General features: G+C 37.3%; 1 protein-coding gene across 8 annotated transcripts in view; it reads right to left on the reverse strand.

Moving 5' to 3' along the window:
- Positions 1-19,706, reverse strand: part of PARP11 (poly(ADP-ribose) polymerase family member 11) — a 73,789-nt gene that overhangs the window by 26,972 nt on the left and 27,111 nt on the right. For 6 of the 8 annotated variants that reach the window (XM_003942189.3, XM_074403406.1, XM_074403409.1 and 3 more), the window contains 7 exons: positions 18,462-18,590; positions 17,475-17,595; positions 14,768-14,843; positions 10,826-10,898; positions 10,615-10,745; positions 3,114-3,265; positions 1-1,110 (listed from right to left, as the gene is read on the reverse strand). The exon at positions 1-1,110 is cut by the window's left edge and continues 26,972 nt beyond it. In XM_003942189.3, the coding sequence (XP_003942238.1) occupies positions 794-1,110; positions 3,114-3,265; positions 10,615-10,745; positions 10,826-10,898; positions 14,768-14,843; positions 17,475-17,595; positions 18,462-18,590 (999 nt within the window). In that variant the 3' untranslated portion in view covers positions 1-793. Of the gene's footprint in view, positions 1,111-3,113; positions 3,266-10,614; positions 10,746-10,825; positions 10,899-14,767; positions 14,844-17,474; positions 17,596-18,461; positions 18,591-19,706 lie in introns of those variants that run through there. The other 2 variants (XM_074403411.1, XM_074403410.1) reach the window with 2 other exon arrangements.

A 19,706-nucleotide genomic window follows, 5' to 3' on the forward strand; every position in this document is an offset into this window, starting at 1 on the left:
AAAATAAATGTTTGAATAATAATTTAAAGTTTCACTTTGAAGATACAATAAATACCTTGTGCAGCAAGTGGTGGTGCAAGAATCCAAGAGCCCAGGTGGATGAAGTGCAGGCTAATAATATTTTGCAGCAACTATCAATTCAGATGTAGGAGACAGAGGAGAATGGCAGGAGCAAGTCTGAGGCTGCCGCCTGCTATCCTAAGGCAACTGGAAAGCAGGACACTCTACCTTGATTTCCTCCTTCTGACTTGTTTGACAGCACTGCAAATAATTGTCGTTTCTGATTTCTCTCAAGGTACTCAGACTGTTTCAGAGTTTTAAATCCCCGCTTCAGAAGACCAACAAAGCAACATATGAATTGGTGGATGATACTACTACCTGAATTCAATTTACAAAGAATCAATTCCTCTAAATGGACATCTTTACGTCTGAATTTCTATTTTTTCAATACTTATACGAATAAGTCTATTTAAACTAGTCATTTATAACACACGTGTAAACTTTAAAGATCTGAATTACCACATTAGTTGAGACTCACCTGATTCCATTTTGAATGGTATCTTTCACCCCTATGCGTTAAAACGACAATGATATCAATTTTGAACAAACAAGACTATAAGAAACAGGCAAAAACCAACCTTAAAGTCAGTATTGTCTTTTTATATGGAGGCCACATTTTTTTCATATCTGTTTCATATCAGATAATTAACATTTACTGGCTAGATGACTGGAGAGCAAATCTTCCTGCAAAAAGGAATAAAGCCTTCTTGACCACTGAGATTTGGAAGTGAAATCAATGAAAGTCTATCAAGTACTCAGGATAGATTTGGTTGGCATCAAAAACCACAAAGATCTTTGGGTTCCAGGTATCATCCACACAGCTGTCATATAAATTCACATAGCTCCCATCTTTGGAAGGAGGTCGCATGTATTTGGAGTCTCCATTTATGTAATCTCCAATTAGCACTCGAGCAAGAAACATAGATTTGTATGTTCTAAACAGATGCCGCTGTTGCAAGCTGACACCATGAATTTGGAATGTGTTTCCATGCTTTATGTCATCCTTGCAGAAACGACTGGAATAAGCAGCATCTCTAGCAAAATACGTTCCTTAAACAAAGAGGATCAAGAAAAGCCAAGATTACTCCTAAGAATATGTTAAAAACAAGCAAAAACATTTTGTCAGGGGAATAGATGCATGGAATTGTAGAATAAAAATAGATGTGGAATTTCCTCATCTGCAGATCTTTAAGAAAAGAAGAGAAATCCATCTGTGGTGTAGACTGCCATAGAAATAGATTTGTTGGTACAGAAAAGTCCTCACCACCACACCATCCCCTGCCCCCATCCACCAAAATATAGCTACCAGACTTCTGTTTTTCAAATAAATCTTACAAAGAATCCAATTAATAAAACAGATACTAAAAGTGTGGCTGAACCTGAGTTGTTTTTTGTTGTTGTTGTTTTGAGATGAAGTCTGGCTCTATCTCCAGGCTGGAATGCAGTGGCGCGATCCCAGCTCACTGCAACTTCCATTTTCCGTTTCAAACAATTCTCCTGCCTCAGCCTCCCGAAGTGCTGAGATTACAGGCATGAACTACTGTGACAGGCCTTTTTTTAGGGGGTGGGACTACAGGCACGTACCTGGCCAATTTTTTTTTTTTTTTTTTTTTTTTGTCGAGTCTTGCTCTGTCGCCTAGGCTGGAGTGCAGTGGCACGATCTCGGCTCACTGCAACCTCTGCCACCCGGGTTCATGTGATTCTCCTGCCTCAGCCTCCTGAGTAGCTGGGATTACAGGTGCATACCACCACGTCTAATTTTTATATTTATTCAGTAGAGATGGGGTTTCACCACATTGGCCAGGCTGATCTTGAACTCCTGACCTCAGGTGATCTGCCTGCCTCAGCCTTCCAAAGTGATGGGATTACAGGTGTGAGCCACCACACCCGCCCTGAGTTTTATTGCTTGGCCCTCCCTCCCATTTCTATTTCCTTCCACCACTTCCTCACCCTGCTCCCTTGTCAGCATCAGCAAAGCTCTAGAGAGCACAATGGAAACTGATGGCCTACAGAGATTCTTTTAAACCCCAAGAAACCATATGTCTATGATATGGGATAACATTCAGTAATATTTCTGGAAACAACAGAATCCCATAACCATGAAAAGATTTCTGAGAGAATATAATGCTATTCATATATGAGCATTCCAAAAAAACGATTTTACTGGCTCATTGCCTACACATGAAAATTTGATAAAGCAGCCAACTCTTCTGAAATAGTAAACACAAGAGATCAACTGACACCATTAAGGGCATACATACTCTAAAAAGTTTTGGAAATGAATTTTTATTTACCTAACATTGATGGGAGTTATGTAACACCTTCTGACCTCCTTATAATTAAGTGGAATGGTCTTTTTAGTAGTTATTTCTAAAATTAATTTACATTTTCAAAATGCAGCATATACTGATCCTAAATGGGGTAGTTCTCTTGCTGGAGGTAAGGTACAAAGGAAGGGCCAGAAAAATAAATGTCCGTTCCGTACCTTTTCCCTTCACCTCTCTCCTTAATTTGCTTGAGTAGCAGGCAAAAATGGAGAAGGTTGGATCTTCACAACGTTGTAAATAACATACAGTTTTCCCCCACTATTCCTTATTGCTCAATAATATTCTTACCTATCATTTCCTTAAAAACAAAAACACTACTACCTATTCTGGTGCATAACGTAATTATAATCAATTTGTTTTATCATTCTCTGTATATTTGCCATAAAGCAGTTTAGTGTATAGGCTAATATATGGAAAGAACTTACACACAAAAATTAAACATAATGCAAAAAAACCAGCTAATATGGACATGATGCCCTTTTTGGACGACTGGGACTGGGGGAACTATTAAACCTGGCAGAGACGGTAAGAGCGTTACTTCCATCTTGTGAATGTAGATGTAAGAAGTGACTTTCCTGTGACTCAGAAATTCTTAGGGTATGCCTGGAACCTAGCACAGTAACTTTTAACTTAATGACTGCCAAACTCCTAAATTATAAAAAAAAAAACTAGAGAGAGGAAACTCTCTCCTAGGACTCAAATTGGACCTGGAATTCTGATAGTTACCTTTTCCAAAGACAGCACCATGTATACCATTTATTCTCCAATCGAAGTTATGAATACAGATTGCTTCCACAAATTCACTGCTGGTACCATGAAAGAGCATTTGTTCATTAATCTGAGGCACACCTCTTTTTTTCTTGAGCTGAGCTTTTTTCCTAAAAACACAATACACACAGACACGAAGGCACATAGAAATATATCATAAGTAGTATGTATTAATCTTAATAAGCAAGGTTCAATAGAAATGGGGAGACAGAAAATAATATAAATCACAAATGGACAAAGCAAGTATGGAAAAGAAATAATTTCAAATGTTCTTGGACACATAAATCATCTCATCAAAAATTATTAGTTAACACTGAAACTTAAGGTTGAAAATTATGCCAAAAACTATAGTTATCCCACGCTATGCCCCCAGCATCGTAAAGGTAATTGATCGTCTAAACCACGTAAGCTTTACAGATGCCTAAAAACAAGACAACAAACAAGAAATACAAAGTTTGCAGAGACTTTAGACAGTGAATTCCTTGAGCAGGGACCATGTCATATGCTTTTTATCCTCAGAAACTAGAAAATGTTGGTTGAACTGGCTAAATTTTGTACCATAGGGTTAGGAGGGACATTAAGCCATCCAGTTTAATCCTCTTCCCAAGGACAAATCTATCCTAACACATAAAAGCATATTTAATGTAGGACTGATTGTAACTGAAAACAGTCTAAAATTATTTCACAGAGAAATAAATATATAGTCATGTATTTATATATAAAAGTTTAAAGTAATTAAGTAGATCTATGTGCATTAACACAGTAAATCTTGAAAAATAATATTGAATGTAAAACGAATTTTGCAAAAAGAGACAGGGAACTCAAAATAATACTGTATTGCGTAGGTATACATACACAGATAGTAAAAAATACAAAATACAAACAATAAGCATCACACCAATCTCAGGAGGAAAAAAGGGGAGTAGGACAAGAATGGAGTAAACACTGCACCTGTATCTGTGTGAAGAGAAAGGAAATGTGACAGGTATTAAAATGTTAAATCTGATTGGTAGATATATGGGAGTCGGTAAACTATTTGCTGCATTTTCATTCTTGAAATACTTCATTAAAATAATATTTTAAAAATTAAGAAGAATATCCTCCCCCTGACATCTGATACCTATTTAATGCCTGCTTCAATCCATCCAGTGTCAAGTACTCACAGCATCAGGTGCTCACTTTGCAAAACAGCACAATCTATTGGTAATTAGCTATAGTTGTTGGAAAGTACTTCCATCCCAATGCCAAACCAAAATCTGCCTTCCGCTGGTCTTACTTATTCTCTTTTGAACACAAACAATTCAGATAATTCTTACACAAAACAACTCTGCGAATATCCAAAAATAACTGTGAACACCTAGCTAGGCTTTCTTTCCTTGGTTAAATGCACACCATTCCTTCAGCTACTCCTGACACAGCATAGCTTCTAGGTCTTTCTTTATCCCAACAGTCTTTAGTTAACAAGAATCTACTGGATACTTTCTAGTTTTTATTTATAAATGTTGGTGTAAAATAGAAACAGTTCAGATATCATCAGACAGCACTGACTCTACCAACACCACTGAATGCATTTTGGTAACTTGGGCCACAAACTGCCTCCATAACCAAGTGTGTAGTCAGTTAATACTCCCAGGATGTTTTCAAACCAGACCTCTCTTAGCTTGCTGTATTTGTACAACTGATTTATAAACTGAATGCAATAGATTTATTTCGGTTAAGCTTTAGTTAGTATAGTAATTTAAAAAGTAAAAATTAAATAACAGTAAAATAGCCGTATCTCAGACGGAGTTTTATAAACAACATGGAGCTTGATGAATATGTGCGGGAACGGATACTTGCATTTAAATGGTGACAGAATGAAAATGCATACAGTCTTTCTCAAGAGTCATTTGGCAGTATGTACCAAAATTTACATGTATATGATTTGATCTATTTGTGACAGTCTTTTCAGACATTAAGTATGACTTTAGAAGGATGTGCATTGAGCAAATGTTTATGCTAAAAAAGCATACTTATCACTAAGAATTATACCAACTTCCTTTTTTATAACTTTATGTCCTTTTTTAAAACAATGTACATCTGTTCCCTTTATAAAAATGAAAAAAAAAAAAAAAAAGACAATACCTGTTTTGACCCAGTTTCAACCTTCCAAGGTCTTTCTGACTGCTGATTCACTCACTTAACAAATAAGCTAACCCTTGTAGTTTTGAATCTTTCACAAGTGTGATAAGCAAGCCCTCTACATTTTCATCCAAGTTTCTGATAAAAATATTGACAGACCCAAGAAGAAAGCATGCATGCCATTCGAATTACTCTTTGTATAAGCCTTTTTCTACTAGTTTTTCTCTTTGAACTATCAACCAGCACTATTTCTCCATCTTGTCTTCATGAAAAGAAACTTTCTCAACCACTATAAAGTGAGAAACCAAGCTAGACTGTCTAAGGGGCCTAACCATCTACCACTATGGTAATCCTATTAGTTAGTTTGGCATTAGTCAATCCATCCTGGTTTTCTCAAAGAAACATTAGTTTAATACACAATGCCAGGCTTCATGCTCTGTAATGTCAAACTTGTCAATATTGTGCTTCACGACCTGTAATGACTAGAATCCACTCAAGGGAAATTCCAACTCTACTAAAAAACACAAAAATTAGCTGGGTGTGGTGGCACATGCCTGTAATCTTAGTTACTCAGGAGACTGAGGCAGGAGAATCACTTGAACCCGGGAAGTGGAGGTTGCAGTGAGCCAAGATCGCATCACCACACTCCAGCCTGGATGACAGAGTGAGACTCTGTCTCAAAACAAAGAAAAAAAAATCACTTATCACTACTTTGCAAGCACAAATTAGAGTAAATCTCTGTTTGAAAATTGTCTGGAGTTTCTCGTAGATACTATAAATAAACTGTGGGTTAAAGGGCACGAAGTATGGGCATATGCAGGCATGGAAAGCAATGCTTAGTTACTAGATTAAATGGTGCATATAAACCAGGTGAAGGCAGAGCAGGAGCACAGTGGTTAAAGCTTTGTATCCCCACAGCAGTTTTTCTAGTGCCCACTACTACCACTACTAAGGCAGCCGCAAAATCTGGACATTCACAGATTATGACCTTGGTGTTCCAGAAATGCTAAAGATGAGTTCCAGGGCCTCATGAACTTTAGTTACATCTGTAAGGAAAGTCACAGGACTACACTAAGTTCTTCACAACCCTGCCCAGCTTTGCCCAGACCCACAATCATTCCTGAACTTACTGAAAGTACCATCACACCCACTTCTCAACGGTGTCTCAAAATTTCCACCTCTTGGGGACTACAGTGCCAAGCTGGCTAAAGTGTGTAAGTCACATGCTCTGTACTAGAGCAGGAATACTTCCATGCTCTGGATTGAAAATAAGCTGCCTAGATTTAGAACAGATTTTTATCCTGCTGAACAACAGAATCACTTACAGAATTTTTTAAGGTAAAAATGTAAGAACCCAGAGGTTCTGATGCAGTAGATCTGTGACAGGTGACAGGTATCTCCACTTGCCAGTAAGTTCCACCGGTGATTCTGACCTGCAACTAGGCTTGAAAATCTCTGATCTAAATTCACATTATTAACAAGATGCTCTGATTTCCTTGCTGCCTTATACTTCCAGCTGTGGATCAATCCAACCATCTCCACTGTCTGCCCTTACATTTGTACTGCTGAAGTACATCACACAACATCCCCATGGTCTGCACTATAACTTCACATACTCCAACTTTAGCTAAGCTCTCAATACTGACAGAAATCTTACGGTTCCCAAGAGAGCTCGTTCTCCCCACTTTCCACAATGGCCATTTCGAATCTTTTCTTTCCTCTTTTCTTTCCCTCTTAGCAACACCTCCCTAACACTTTATTCTCTGTAGGCAACCTCCCTCCTTCTTTCACAAAAGAAATGGAAGGCCTCAGGAAAGAACTCATTGACCTCACTCCTCTGCTCATCCCCTACCTCTGCTTATGCGTAAACATAACTGGACCACCCTTCTGTATCTCCTTTCTGACATATGTTCTCAGAATTTCATCTCATCGCACTTCTTCAGGAGCTAGAATCCATCAACTGCCCTTCCGCTCTTTTTCTGATCTTTTAAATTCTCCTTCTCCATAAATCCTTCCCAATTACAATGTTCGGTTCTCTCCCATGATTATATAACATAACAATAACCACACATTATCTGTCTTCTCACATCTCTCATCCTCCTCACTGGCAAGTTTCTTGAAAAAGTTGTCAACATTTGCTGTATACACAATACGGTGTCTACCAACGTTGCTTTCATCTAGGTTACCAATGACCTTCTTATTGCAAAATGCAAAGGAGCTTTTCAAATTTATCCTATTTGACATCTTTTCAGTATGTAATCCTACAGATGGCACCAACTGATGTAAACCACATTCTCCCTCCAGCTTCTGTGGCTTTACCTTCTATTGGTTTTCTCCCACTTCCTGTGGCTGTTAGTTTCCTCACTGGGTTTTCTCTTCCTCTGTTCATCCCTTCCAGAATTGGCCCTTGGCCCTCTTCTTTCTTAATGTACATACGCTCTCTGGTCATCTTCTTCATTCCTATAGTTTCTATTACCCCACATTTTCTAACAACTCTAAAACCTTTGTCTCTAGTCTACACCACTCTTCTGAATTCCTAACTCATATGTCAACTGTTGTATATCAAATACTACTCCCTTTCCATCATCCCTACAGATGTTCCTACTGATATTCCCTTAGTCAAGTAAAACTAGCCAAAAACTTGGGAGTTACCCTTCTCATCTCCCTTATTCACCCCATTGCATACAGTACGTGAGGCACCAAGCACTATCATTCTACAACCTTAATACCTCAAAACTGTCTTAATACCTCAAAACTGTGTCTGCAACACAGCAGTTATCACTTTGGGTCAGGCAACCCAATGTGTCTCAGTCTAATTACTGAAACAATTTCCTAAATTTGTCTCTCTGCTTCAAACTGTGATCCCTTTAAAGTACTGAGATTTTGTGCTAGACATTTCTTCATTGTGGAAGGCTTCTTTGTTGTGTTGTGCACTGTAAGATGTTTAGCATCCCTGGCTTCTATCCAGTAGATGCCAGTAACACTCCCACCCTCTCACATAACAATCATTACCAAATGTCCCCCAGCAGGTAAAATCACTCCCAGTTGAGAACCACTGCTTTAAATACCTTCTCCATGGTACAGCCTAATTATTTTTTTTAAATGCAAATCAGTTCCATCATTCTCTTGCTTAAAGTTCTGCAATGGCTTTCTACTATTCCAGGAAAAAACACAAACCTCTTAGTTTAGCTTTTAAGGCCCCACACGGTCTGGACCCTGCTAACTCTCTGACTTCCACTCTGGTTCAATCCAACTCAACTAAGGCTACTAAAGACAGTTACACAACCACCCCAGTAGTGCTACTAAAAACTCTTGCATGCTCTGCCTCTTGATACTATTCCAGCCTCCTCTCTCACCATTCTACCTAATTCCTGTTCAATCTGAAATTGTTTCAGTTTTCTGTGCTACCTCTTATATCCAGACTTTGGCTTTTACTGCTCCTGATGCCTGAGATGCCCTTCTCCTATCCAACTGGTGTCCGGGGATCCCACATTCTCCTCACCCTACTCTACATCCTCTACTTTAGTCAGCAAAGGTGGATGGATCCCCTCACTTTGTGCTCCTATGATGCCCTGTGGTGACCCCTACATTTCTGTGTTACAACAGTCTGGGTCCTTGTCTAAGCTATGGTTCTCTGAACCATTATTCCAAGTTCCCAGAACAGTGCTTGTCACAAAGTAGGTACTACGACATTTTTGTCAGAAAAAGTGGGGGAAGTCAGAGAGACCTAGGCAATGTGAAAACTGATGCCAAATGGACTCAGGTGGGACTGACTACCTATATGGTAAGTCGGGTCATGTGACAGTGAGACAGACCAAGTTATTTTAGTTATTCAGGAAGATGTTAAAATGACAGGCTGCCTTTATAATGAGACTCAGTATTTTGTACTGTCATGGCAGGTGACAGGTTCATTTACCATCACAGATTTCTATAGGCTGACATTACATAAAACCATGAAGGGCATCACCAGAGTAAAACTTTTTCCAGTGAAATTCTTAGTATAAAATATTCTGAGGAATCGCTGGTACATTTTTACCACTATGATTTAATTGAGGACTCAAGTAATGAGGGAAACCAATTTGATCGCCACTTCAAAGGGCTGATGAAGAATAATGAATTAAGTTTTCATCAGACTATTTTAGAAAACGTACTTTATTCACTGAGAGAATAAAGTCAAAGGAGGCAGAATCATCTAAAAGATAAAAGAATCATCTAAACAAGAACTAAATTCAACTTTTAAACTCAGTTAAACTCAGTTATTGTCAGAAATAAAAGCTGGTTTGGTCAACAGACCCAAGACAATAAAGAACACAGGCTGAAAGCCCCTTATTTACCGTAAACTATGATGAGAATAAACCTGGAATGTACACAGGCCATATTAACTAGTCATTCAGAAGCATGAAAGAATTCCATGTATCATCATTACCAAACAAAAGTCAGCCTAATTCTTAAGTATGTAGAAATGAAATGAGTTATGGTCTAGGTTTGCTTTAAAATACTCTAGCAACAATAACAAAAAAGGAGACAGTTTATGGTGGTAAATCTTGACAGATGTTGAATCAGGATGATGGATACATGAGGCTAATTATATTAGACTATACTTTGTGTTTATTTGCAATTTCTCTGAATCAAAAGTTCAAAGTCAGCTTGTATTTAAAAATATTAGAAATCAAATCTCATCTACAAATGCTAAAAATATTTCAGAGAACCACTTATTTTAATTTTTTACAGGTCATAAAAATATGGCAGAACTGGCTAATTTGGATAATACTTTTAATATCTTAAGTTTTCTTTAATGGACTTTATTTTCAGTTAAGTGAATAATGAGTCACCCAATGGGTCATTTCCAACTTAAATCTAGTAGGGAATTGAGATTAACACTAAAAAATAAACTTTAGGCTAAGCAGGATATTTGAAGTTACGTTTTAAAGTCTTCTTTAAAATAAAACAGACAAAAGGCTATTGGCAAGAATGATTGTTCAAAACGAAACAAAACAGTGTTTGCGCGCAGACTTCTAATACAAGGCTAAGCCAAGTAAGTCATGTCAGCAAAGCTAAACGGCTCCCAGACTCCTCTGTAATGCTGATTTCAGCCAAGATGCACAGCTCTAAATCTTGAAAGGCGGGAGCTTCTCACATTACAATGCTACAAGCAAAGTTAGAGAGCGGCTCTTTCACTCCCTGAGAATGCTGAATAAGGGCCCTGAGACTAGGTCAAAAGATAGCAAGAGAAAAACAGCATGTCTATACCACTGAAAAGTAATACAATTCAATATTTATATTTTAGCCATAAAAGACTTAGCAGTAAGGAGAAGGTTCCGATTAGAAATCATCTCACCTGCAAAAGAACTCCCACAAATCTAGGTTTTGAATTCTCTGAATTCTTTTGATGCGGCTGCGATCCATTGTTTTCCCAAAGAGATTGGCAACTTCATTATATTCATGTGTTTGATTGTGCAGAGTAATAAGCTGGAAAAATAAGTTTGCATAGCCTTATTGCAATCCTTTCCAGTTTCTCTCATGGTATATTCAGTCAGTTCTGCTCTTACCTGATATGGTACTTGAGTATTCACATTCTCCCAGTGTGGTGGCATAGGGATAGCCTCATTTTCACAGATATAACTTGAAATAGCAAAAGACAAAACAAAATATCAGAAGCTGATTATCATGATTGTCAAGAATTTAGCCTTTTCTTCAAAGCTTAATTTTCATTTTCAGGGTATTGTGACAAATGCAATTAAATATAGACTTTGGCTTCTTTATTTAAAAATTACTGAATGTCTATGTCTGCTACTTTTTAGATGCTAAATAGTGAACTTCTGATGGAAAATATCCAACCCTGTATTATCATCCAAATTTCAAAAACAGTTACTTAGTTTTTTCCTTAAAATGTAGAGAAGATTTTGGACAAAGAAATTAAAAATAAACACAAACTTCTGATGAAAACAAAAGGCTGAAACTCATATTTATATTGCCTGTTGAATAAAATCAAAACTCCTCAACCATTCTTTCAATGTTCTTCAAGATCTAACTCAAACCTAAACCCTTCTCTGTTAATTGCCCTCTGCTCTCTCGACAGTCCACTAACTTTAAGGGTTATTAGCACAGTCAGTCAGCGAATCTTAAAAACTATCAAAATATGTTCAAGGCATTGGATGTGAAGACAGAAAAACACAGTGACATTGCGGGATTTAATAGCAAAAGGCTGAAAAGGCCACACCAATCCTCTCCAGTGACTGCAGCTTACCAAAGAAATTAATAAATTTCAAGCCAATCTTCAGTTTACTTTTTTCAATTTATTTTAATGAAAAAATTAAATATGTTATTTAAAAATTAATGTAGATAAACACACAGTGAGTTTTCCTCCCACTCTAGTCCCTAGTCTCACTTTTTGCCTCAGCTCCTGGTAATTATTATTTTAGTCTCTTGGGTATTCTTCCAGAACTTCCTTAGGTTAACACAAACTAAGCTTTTTCCTCATACGAATGGTAGCATAAGGCATACATTTATTGCACCTGTTTTTTGGGGTTTTTTTTTACTTCATAGATTCTTAGAGATCTTTCTGTAATAGTACATAGTTTTTTTCTGTATTCACATCCAGTGGCTTGAACATGTTTGACAGTTTTTAAGATTCGCTGACTGACTGTGCTAATAACCCTTGAAGTTAGTGAACTGTTGGAGAGAATACTGGGCAATTAACAGAGAAAAGTTTAGGTTTCGGTTAGATCTTGGAAAACACTGAATGAATGGTTGAGGAGTTTTAATTTTATTTAATACACAATATTCAATAGGCATTATTCCTAGTGCTTACAACAGAACCTGGCACATAGTATACACTCAATAAGTACTGAATGAGTGAATGCCTTCTATTTCACAGATGCACAGAATTCCACTGTATGGATATGCCATAATTTATTTAACTAGTCCCCTAATGATATGTAGCTTGTCTCCAACTTTTTGCTGCTGTATTAAGAATGCTGACCAGAGGCCGGGCGCGGTGGCTCACGCCTGTAATCCCAGCACTTTGAGAGGCCGAGGCGGGTGGATCACGAGGTCAAGAGATCGAGACCATCCTGGTCAACATGGTGAAACCCCGTCTCTACTAAAAATACAAAAAATTAGCTGGGCATGGTGGTGCGTGCCTGTAATCCCAGCTACTCAGGAGGCTGAGGCAGGAGAATTGTCTGAACCGAGGAGGCGGAGGTTGCGGTGAGCCGAGATCGCGCCATTGCACTCCAGCCTGGGTAACAAGAGCGAAACTCCGTCTCAAAAAAAAAAAAAAACAAATGCTGGCCAGGCGTGGTGACTCATGCCTGTAATCCCAGTACTTTGGGAGGCTGAGGCAGGTAGATTACCTGAGCTCAGGAGTTCAAGACCAGCCTAGGCAACACAGCAAAACCCGTCTCTACGGAAATACAAAATATTAGCCAGGCATTGCAGTGTGCACCTGTAATCCTAACTACTTTGGAGACTGAGACGGGAGAATCGCTTGAACCCAGGAGGCAGAGATTTCAGTGAGCCGAGATGGCGCCACTGCACTGCAGCCTGGGCGACAGAGTGAGATTCCATCTCAAAAACAAACAAAAAACAGAATGTTGGAAAAACACATTTGTTCATCTGTCATGTTCTATATCCACTTGTCTATCTGTAAAATAACATTTGAAATTGAATTTCTGAGTTAAATAATATATTTTTTCATGATTTTAAGATACCAACCAAATGCTGTCTTTGAACGTACCTACTGACATTTTCACCAGAAATACAGAAAATGCCCATTTTCCCACAATCACTCCAAAAAGGTATGTTATCAAACTTTTGAATTTTAGTCACTCTGATAGTAAAAATCAGTCTGGTATTAATTTGTTTTTCTCTGACTATGAGTGAGGTTATATGAACTGTTCAAATTATTTGCCCATGTTGATCTTCTATTTAGAGTCCTAAAGGTGCTTCATATACTGTGGAGACTAGCCCTTCAACTATAACAATTAATTAAAATATTTTCCCAATTTTTTGTGAGGAAAAAAATACCTAAAACATACTTGGCCTAAAGTATCTTTTAGCTATAACCAATTTTTGTTTTTGTTTTTGTTTTTATGCAGCCAACAGCTTTAAGTAACTCTTTGCCAATAGGAAGCATGTATTATTTACCTTGCATGTAATAAATGCTCACTGTATTCCTACAGTAAATAAGTATTTCTATATCAGCACTTATTGACCTTCAACACCCTATTGTATCTTACCTAAATAGTCCTCTCCTTTTATTATTATCTTGTTTATAGCCTTCCATTCTGCTTAATTCTCTCCTTGTCCTGTTTTTTTTCCTATGGTTTGTATATTCTGTGACAGAACAAAGTGTTTGATCCCATCATGTGCTTTTTGCCCCCACCAAAGCATAGCAGATACAATGTACAAACACAATAACATCTTCCATTATTATGTCTCATTTTTCATTCTTTCTCCCAGATTAAATACTTTGTGAAGATAAGTAATTCTTTTATTCTATTCTTTGAACTAAAGAATGTGAATATGATGTAGCTAATAAAAAAGTACAATTCTCTATATTCCATAGAAGTACTATTCATTCACTATATAAGTACTTGGAATAACTTTTAAATCATGATGCTAAAATAAAACCAAAATAAATGCTAAAATAAACCCAAAAGTTTTAAGAAACAAACTGAAGAAACTTAAAATATTTCTTTCTTTAATCCTTTCAAAAATCTCCTTGGAAGGAGCCAGTAGGCATCCTCTGCAATTCACATGCTACCTTTTTTTTTTTTTTTTTTTTTCAGTTTCATTTTAAATTATTTGAACAAAAAGAATTTCAATACTTGCTTGAGGAATCATTGTAGAAAATAGGAGACATGCTTTAAGATTTTTTTCCTTCAAGTCCATTCACATGAATAACGAATATTTATTGTCTTCTAACATTTATACCTCCTTTTTCAGATTACTTATGGCCAGAGCAAGCAAAAAAGAAAACCTGTAGCCAATTTCCAGGAAACAGAAAGCAGTACTGTTGGCCGTTGTTCTACCGTCTTCCTTAGGTCTCCTTTAGTCTCTACAAATTTGAAATTACTTCTAGGAGTTGACCAATGGAGATCAACGGAGGGGGAAACGAAAGTGGACAATACTTAGGACTTACAGCCCCAATAACTGTTTGGCTCTCAGAGGGTATTTCCAAGTTAACAATTCAAACTTATCTCAGCGAGTTATTTTATGAATTTAGAGTAGAGACCATGCATTTTGTAACTATCATGCGAAGTGTTCTAAAGAATTAAAAAATATACAAGAAGAAAAGAAAAGGGTAACAGGAAAGGAAGCACTTAGAGAAAATAATAATGTTGCTATTTTGTCAACAAATAAGTTTTAATATTTAAAAGATCAGTATTATTAAATGACCTACCAAAACATTTTCGTCTATTTCTTTTTCTGTCCAATAGTAAGAAAGAGAAACCCCACTCTTTCTACCCGTATTCTCTTTACCATACCTGAAAGCACTGATAGAAAAAGGGGCTCTTTTTATTAAGCGCTGCTTTCCAGTGGTGAGATTCATTTGCTTCATTTCTGTATACAAAGACAAGATATTAGGTAAGTCATAAAAACACACTGTGCTATAAAGTGTCATGAAGATTAGGAGCCACACTATGTGATGATCAGGAATCACGATGCTTTGGGAGTAGCTGGCAAGCACAGTGTATTATGGATACTTTACCATATAGCTATGTATCATGTTGTGAAGGTGCTACTCAAGGAAGCACAGCTTCATTGCTTGATCTAAGCTCACATAAAAAGATGCTAATTTCATCCAATGCTCAGTATGCACAGTCTATTCCCTTTCTGTATCACACTTAGGTTAAACAAACACTAAAATAGGAGAGTTCTAAACTTAGGAAAGCTAAGAGTACTCGAAAGAGAGAAATTACAGTATTAAATGTAGTTGGCTGATTAAGTAGAAAAATGTACTTTCATGTCTCCAAAAATTTTGGAAATGATAAAATTTTCACCATTATAAAACTTGCACAACTCACAGAATTTCAAAAAACGTCTACATTTCTTGATTTCTCTCCTAAACTGAAAAAACAGAAAACCTGGCTAGGCCCAGTATAAGAACTTACATAAAAATATTCTAGTGATAAGAGATGAATCACTTAAAGCTATCATTTTCTTCTTTCACCCGTGCCTCAGTCATCGCAATATTTACCAGGTCCATTTCTTCATTCCCCAAAGTTAAGTAGTGATTCTTAATGTAAGATTCTAGTCAGTTTATCTCATCTAGTTGACATCATTCCATTTTAGAGTGAATAGGTTTACCCAACCAGGCCAATGCTAGTATGAAGCGTGTTCTGTCCTTTCTGTGTTCTCCTAAACTCTACACATACTGGATTTACCACTGTTCAGGGAAAAAGCCAGATCACCTCAGCATCTGGAGCAAGACCTGTGATGCCATCTCCTTGGACCATCTCATTCTGAGTTTACTTTTCACCATTCTTATAGAGAGAATCTGAGTTGGCTAGTGGCAGAATGGCTTGCAGCTAATAACTACAAAGAGAACATGGGAAACGCTAATACCTACATCTTTGAAACAGGATTATCACATAGAGGGTTAGGGAACTCAGGTTATTAGTATATGTAACTTCTATTCCTCAATCACAATATTTTTAATAAACTCTATTTTCTGAGAGCACGTTTCCAAAAAGTGTAGTCTACTAAAAGATATCTTTCAGAAACACGTGGCTTGCTGAATTATCTACCAAATCCTTTGATACATTTCACCCTCTACATGAGGCCTAGTGTCTGTGCATATCACTCTGTTTCGGTTCTGCCTCAAAAACACTACTTGTACACATGGCTAAAAATGCCTACCAGACACCTTCTGCCTAGACTGCAGCAAAGGGACAAATGTCAGGGCCTCCTGAATCTTGCTTTAAAAACTACAGGTTTGTTTGTTTGTTTTTGAGACAGAGTCTCGCTCTGTCACCAGGCTGGAGTGCAGTGGTGCGATCTTGGCTCGCTGCAACCTCTGCCTCCTGGTTTCAAGAGATTCTCCTGCCTCAGCCTCCCGAGTAGCTGGGACTACAGGAATGTGCCACCACAACCAGCTAAGTTTTGTATTTTCAGTAAAGATGGTGTTTCATCATGTTGGCCAGGATGGTCTCGATCTCTTCACCTTGTGATCTGCCCACTTGGCCTCCCAAAGTGCTGGGATTACAGGTGTGAGCCACCCCACCTGGCCCTAATGGTTTTTAATTCTTGATAATTTAAAAAAAAAAAAAAAGGCAAGAAAGACAACTGTGGTGGGATAATTATTACATATTTGGTTTAATCAACCCCTTACTGGACAAATCTCCTTCACTGTTTCTGGGCCTTGGCTCATCCAAGGGAATTTCCAAACATTTCACCATACTACCCAGCCACAATATACTACCAACACTGTCGTAAACACACTACTCACAGGAACTAGGAAAGAGCAGCTAAAGGATTAAGCTGTGTAGCAACCAAAATGCACTTTTATTAAGAAAGCCTCCCATTTAGGTCTTGTTTGCCTCTAAGCAATAAATAGCTGAAACCAGCAACTTGAAACTTGAGGAGCTCAGTTCATCAGGTTTTTCATTGGATACCCCAAAACATGTCCATATATATCACTGATGAAATCCAAAGTGGGGCTGATTTCCAGATTATCTGGCTAATTTGTGAGACAGCCAATAAATCAGAAAATGGTAGAAGGCAATGTCCATTAAAGAAATCATTTTCTGGCAAAGACACCAAGAGAAAGGCCATTCAGCTAAAACTTGTTGTTGAAACTACGGCCAGCTACCTATGACTTTCTCACTTAACAACTCAATTTGATCCTTAAAGTAAAAAGGTTCTTACCTATTTCAAAAGACTGCTGGGACATTGAATAAAACAACTGACACAGTGTTTTGCATTCCTTAGAAGGCAAGCATCAAATGCACTTAAAATATATGACAATCTTTACATACATTAATATATACAAACATATAAACACACCTTTTATAAAAGGTAATGTTGCTCAAGATCTTAAAGCTTGGCAGTTTTATAGAGATGTTTTTGTATATAACAAAAAAGACATACTTCACTGTTTGCAAATATATCAACTAATCCTGACCTTCAGAGGTGAAGATTTTATCATATCAGTATACTAAAAACACACAACTATTAGGGAAAAAAACATACCTGCAAAGTCTATCTTGTAGCTGAATTTGGAAGTAGTAAAAGAAATGGAGCCACAAGGGTTTGCTTTGAAGCTTTTTTCGATATCTTCACTGCTAACTGAACACTGACTGTTGGTATCCGGCTTTAAGACAAACCAGAAAGTTTCATTTACCAGCTGTTCACATTAATGACTTTCCCACAGAGGTGGTACTGTGGTCATAGAGACAGGGAATGGAGGGACAAGGGAAATTTACTAATCACCTGTTCTAGTTCCCAATACACAGGGAGGATCACAACTAAGCCAGCATACTGAAAATGGTTTAAGGATCTCCAGTGAAGAAACAACTGGTTAGACTTCCGTTCAATAACTGGATATAGTCTTTTCCAGATAACTACAATTTTTACAGATTATTCCAATAATTATACTTTCTAAGTGGCTCAAATTAAATCTTTGCATTTAGTTTAGTAGAGTTAAAAAAAGACTACAGGTTTTGAGTACGGATTCAAATCTCAGTTTAACTAGCTGTGTGACCCTTGACAAATTATGTCAACTTTCTTTTCTGAGTTTCACTTTCCTTGACTGTAAGACAGAATGTTAACATCTGCTTCCAAGTTATTGTGAGGGTAAGGGAGAAAATAAATGTACAACACCTAACATAATACCTGGCATACAGAAGTGTTTAATATGGATTTGTTCTTCCCTTTCTCTTTGTTCACCAAATCAAACTTGGAGTTGCTCAGATGTACTGACACTATGCAACTCTCAGTCACATTCACCCTCTGTACAACAGTAAACACATACTGTTTCTTCTAAATACATGATTGTGAAAACCTGGGAAAAAGAAAAGGAAAAGAACTAGAAGAATTTCTAACTTTTCTTTTAGTTAAATGATTTGATTTCCTTAATGTTGACTTCAAGTTCTATATTTATACTCATTTTACATATATCAGCAAGGTGATGCTAAGTGAATCAGAAACACTTCTGCTCAATTCAAGGAAAGGAGGTACCTGAAACATGTGCCACTTCCCACATTCTGCCAAGTAAAACCAGCCCCACTGGGTATCTGATGTGTCCATGTCATCCACTTCATTGTTTGTTGTTTTAGATAAGAATTCTTCTGCTTGGTGAAACATCTCCTAAAAAGCCAGAAAGAGGTGAAGGAAAATAAATAATTCTAGTAATAACAAGTATACTTTTTACAGATCATTTTAATTCTTTACAAAGAGTGGTATTCAAGTGTCTTTCCATCCGTGACACTTTAAAAACAGCTTTCTATCTTGCATATTGGCTCTGAAGGTAAACATTTAAAATGTTGAACATCACTGTTTAACAATTTAGGCAAATAATAATCATCTTAGGTAGAATATATCAGTATCTATTCAACCATTCAAGTAAGCTATGTCAACATCAATAAGCACTTCAAGTTTTAAGCACAGTCCTAAGCAATTTCAATTTTATCTTATGTTCATGTATTTGGTCAAAAGGATCCATGGCATCACACTAGTTAAGACCAAATGCATGGAATTTTTATTTTAAACAGTCATTATTTTGTTCAATGGCATAGAAAGATTTTTTTTTTTCTTTCTTGAGACGGTGTCTCACCCTGCTGCCCAGGCTGGAGTGCAGTGGCGGGATCTCAGCTCATTGCAACCTACACCTCCCAGGTTCAAGCAATTCTCCTGCCTCGGCCTCCCCAGTAGCTGAAACTACAGGCGCGTACCACCACACCCGGCTAATATTTTGTATTTTTAGTAGGGACAGGGTTTCACCATGTTACTCAGGATGATCTTGGATGGTCTCAATCTCCTGACCTTATGATCTGCCCGCCTCAGCCTCCCAAAGTGCTCGAATCACACAAATGAGCCACCGCACATGGCCAAAAAGATATTTATATGGTGTTGAGTGTAAAAGATTACAAAAAATAGAAACAGTATAATCCAATTTTAACAAAAATATACTTACCCCTGTGAATGTATGTGTGTCTGTGTAAGTGTGTGTATGTAAATGTTTACACACATACATAGAAAAAAGTCTGGATATATATAACAATTTACCATCATTTTTTCTAAGTGTCAGGATAAAATAATAATGACAGTAACCTTTATATGACTTACTATGTGCCAACTACTGTTCTAAGTACTATACAGATGATAACTCATTTAGGTCTCACAACACCCTAGAGATAGGTACTACCACCAACACAAACTTATAAATGAGGAAAGAAAAGCATAGAGGCCATACAAAGAGGAAGT

The sequence above is a fragment of the Saimiri boliviensis genome, chromosome 7, assembly GCF_048565385.1.
Source record: "Saimiri boliviensis isolate mSaiBol1 chromosome 7, mSaiBol1.pri, whole genome shotgun sequence".
Lineage (NCBI taxonomy): Eukaryota > Metazoa > Chordata > Mammalia > Primates > Cebidae > Saimiri > Saimiri boliviensis.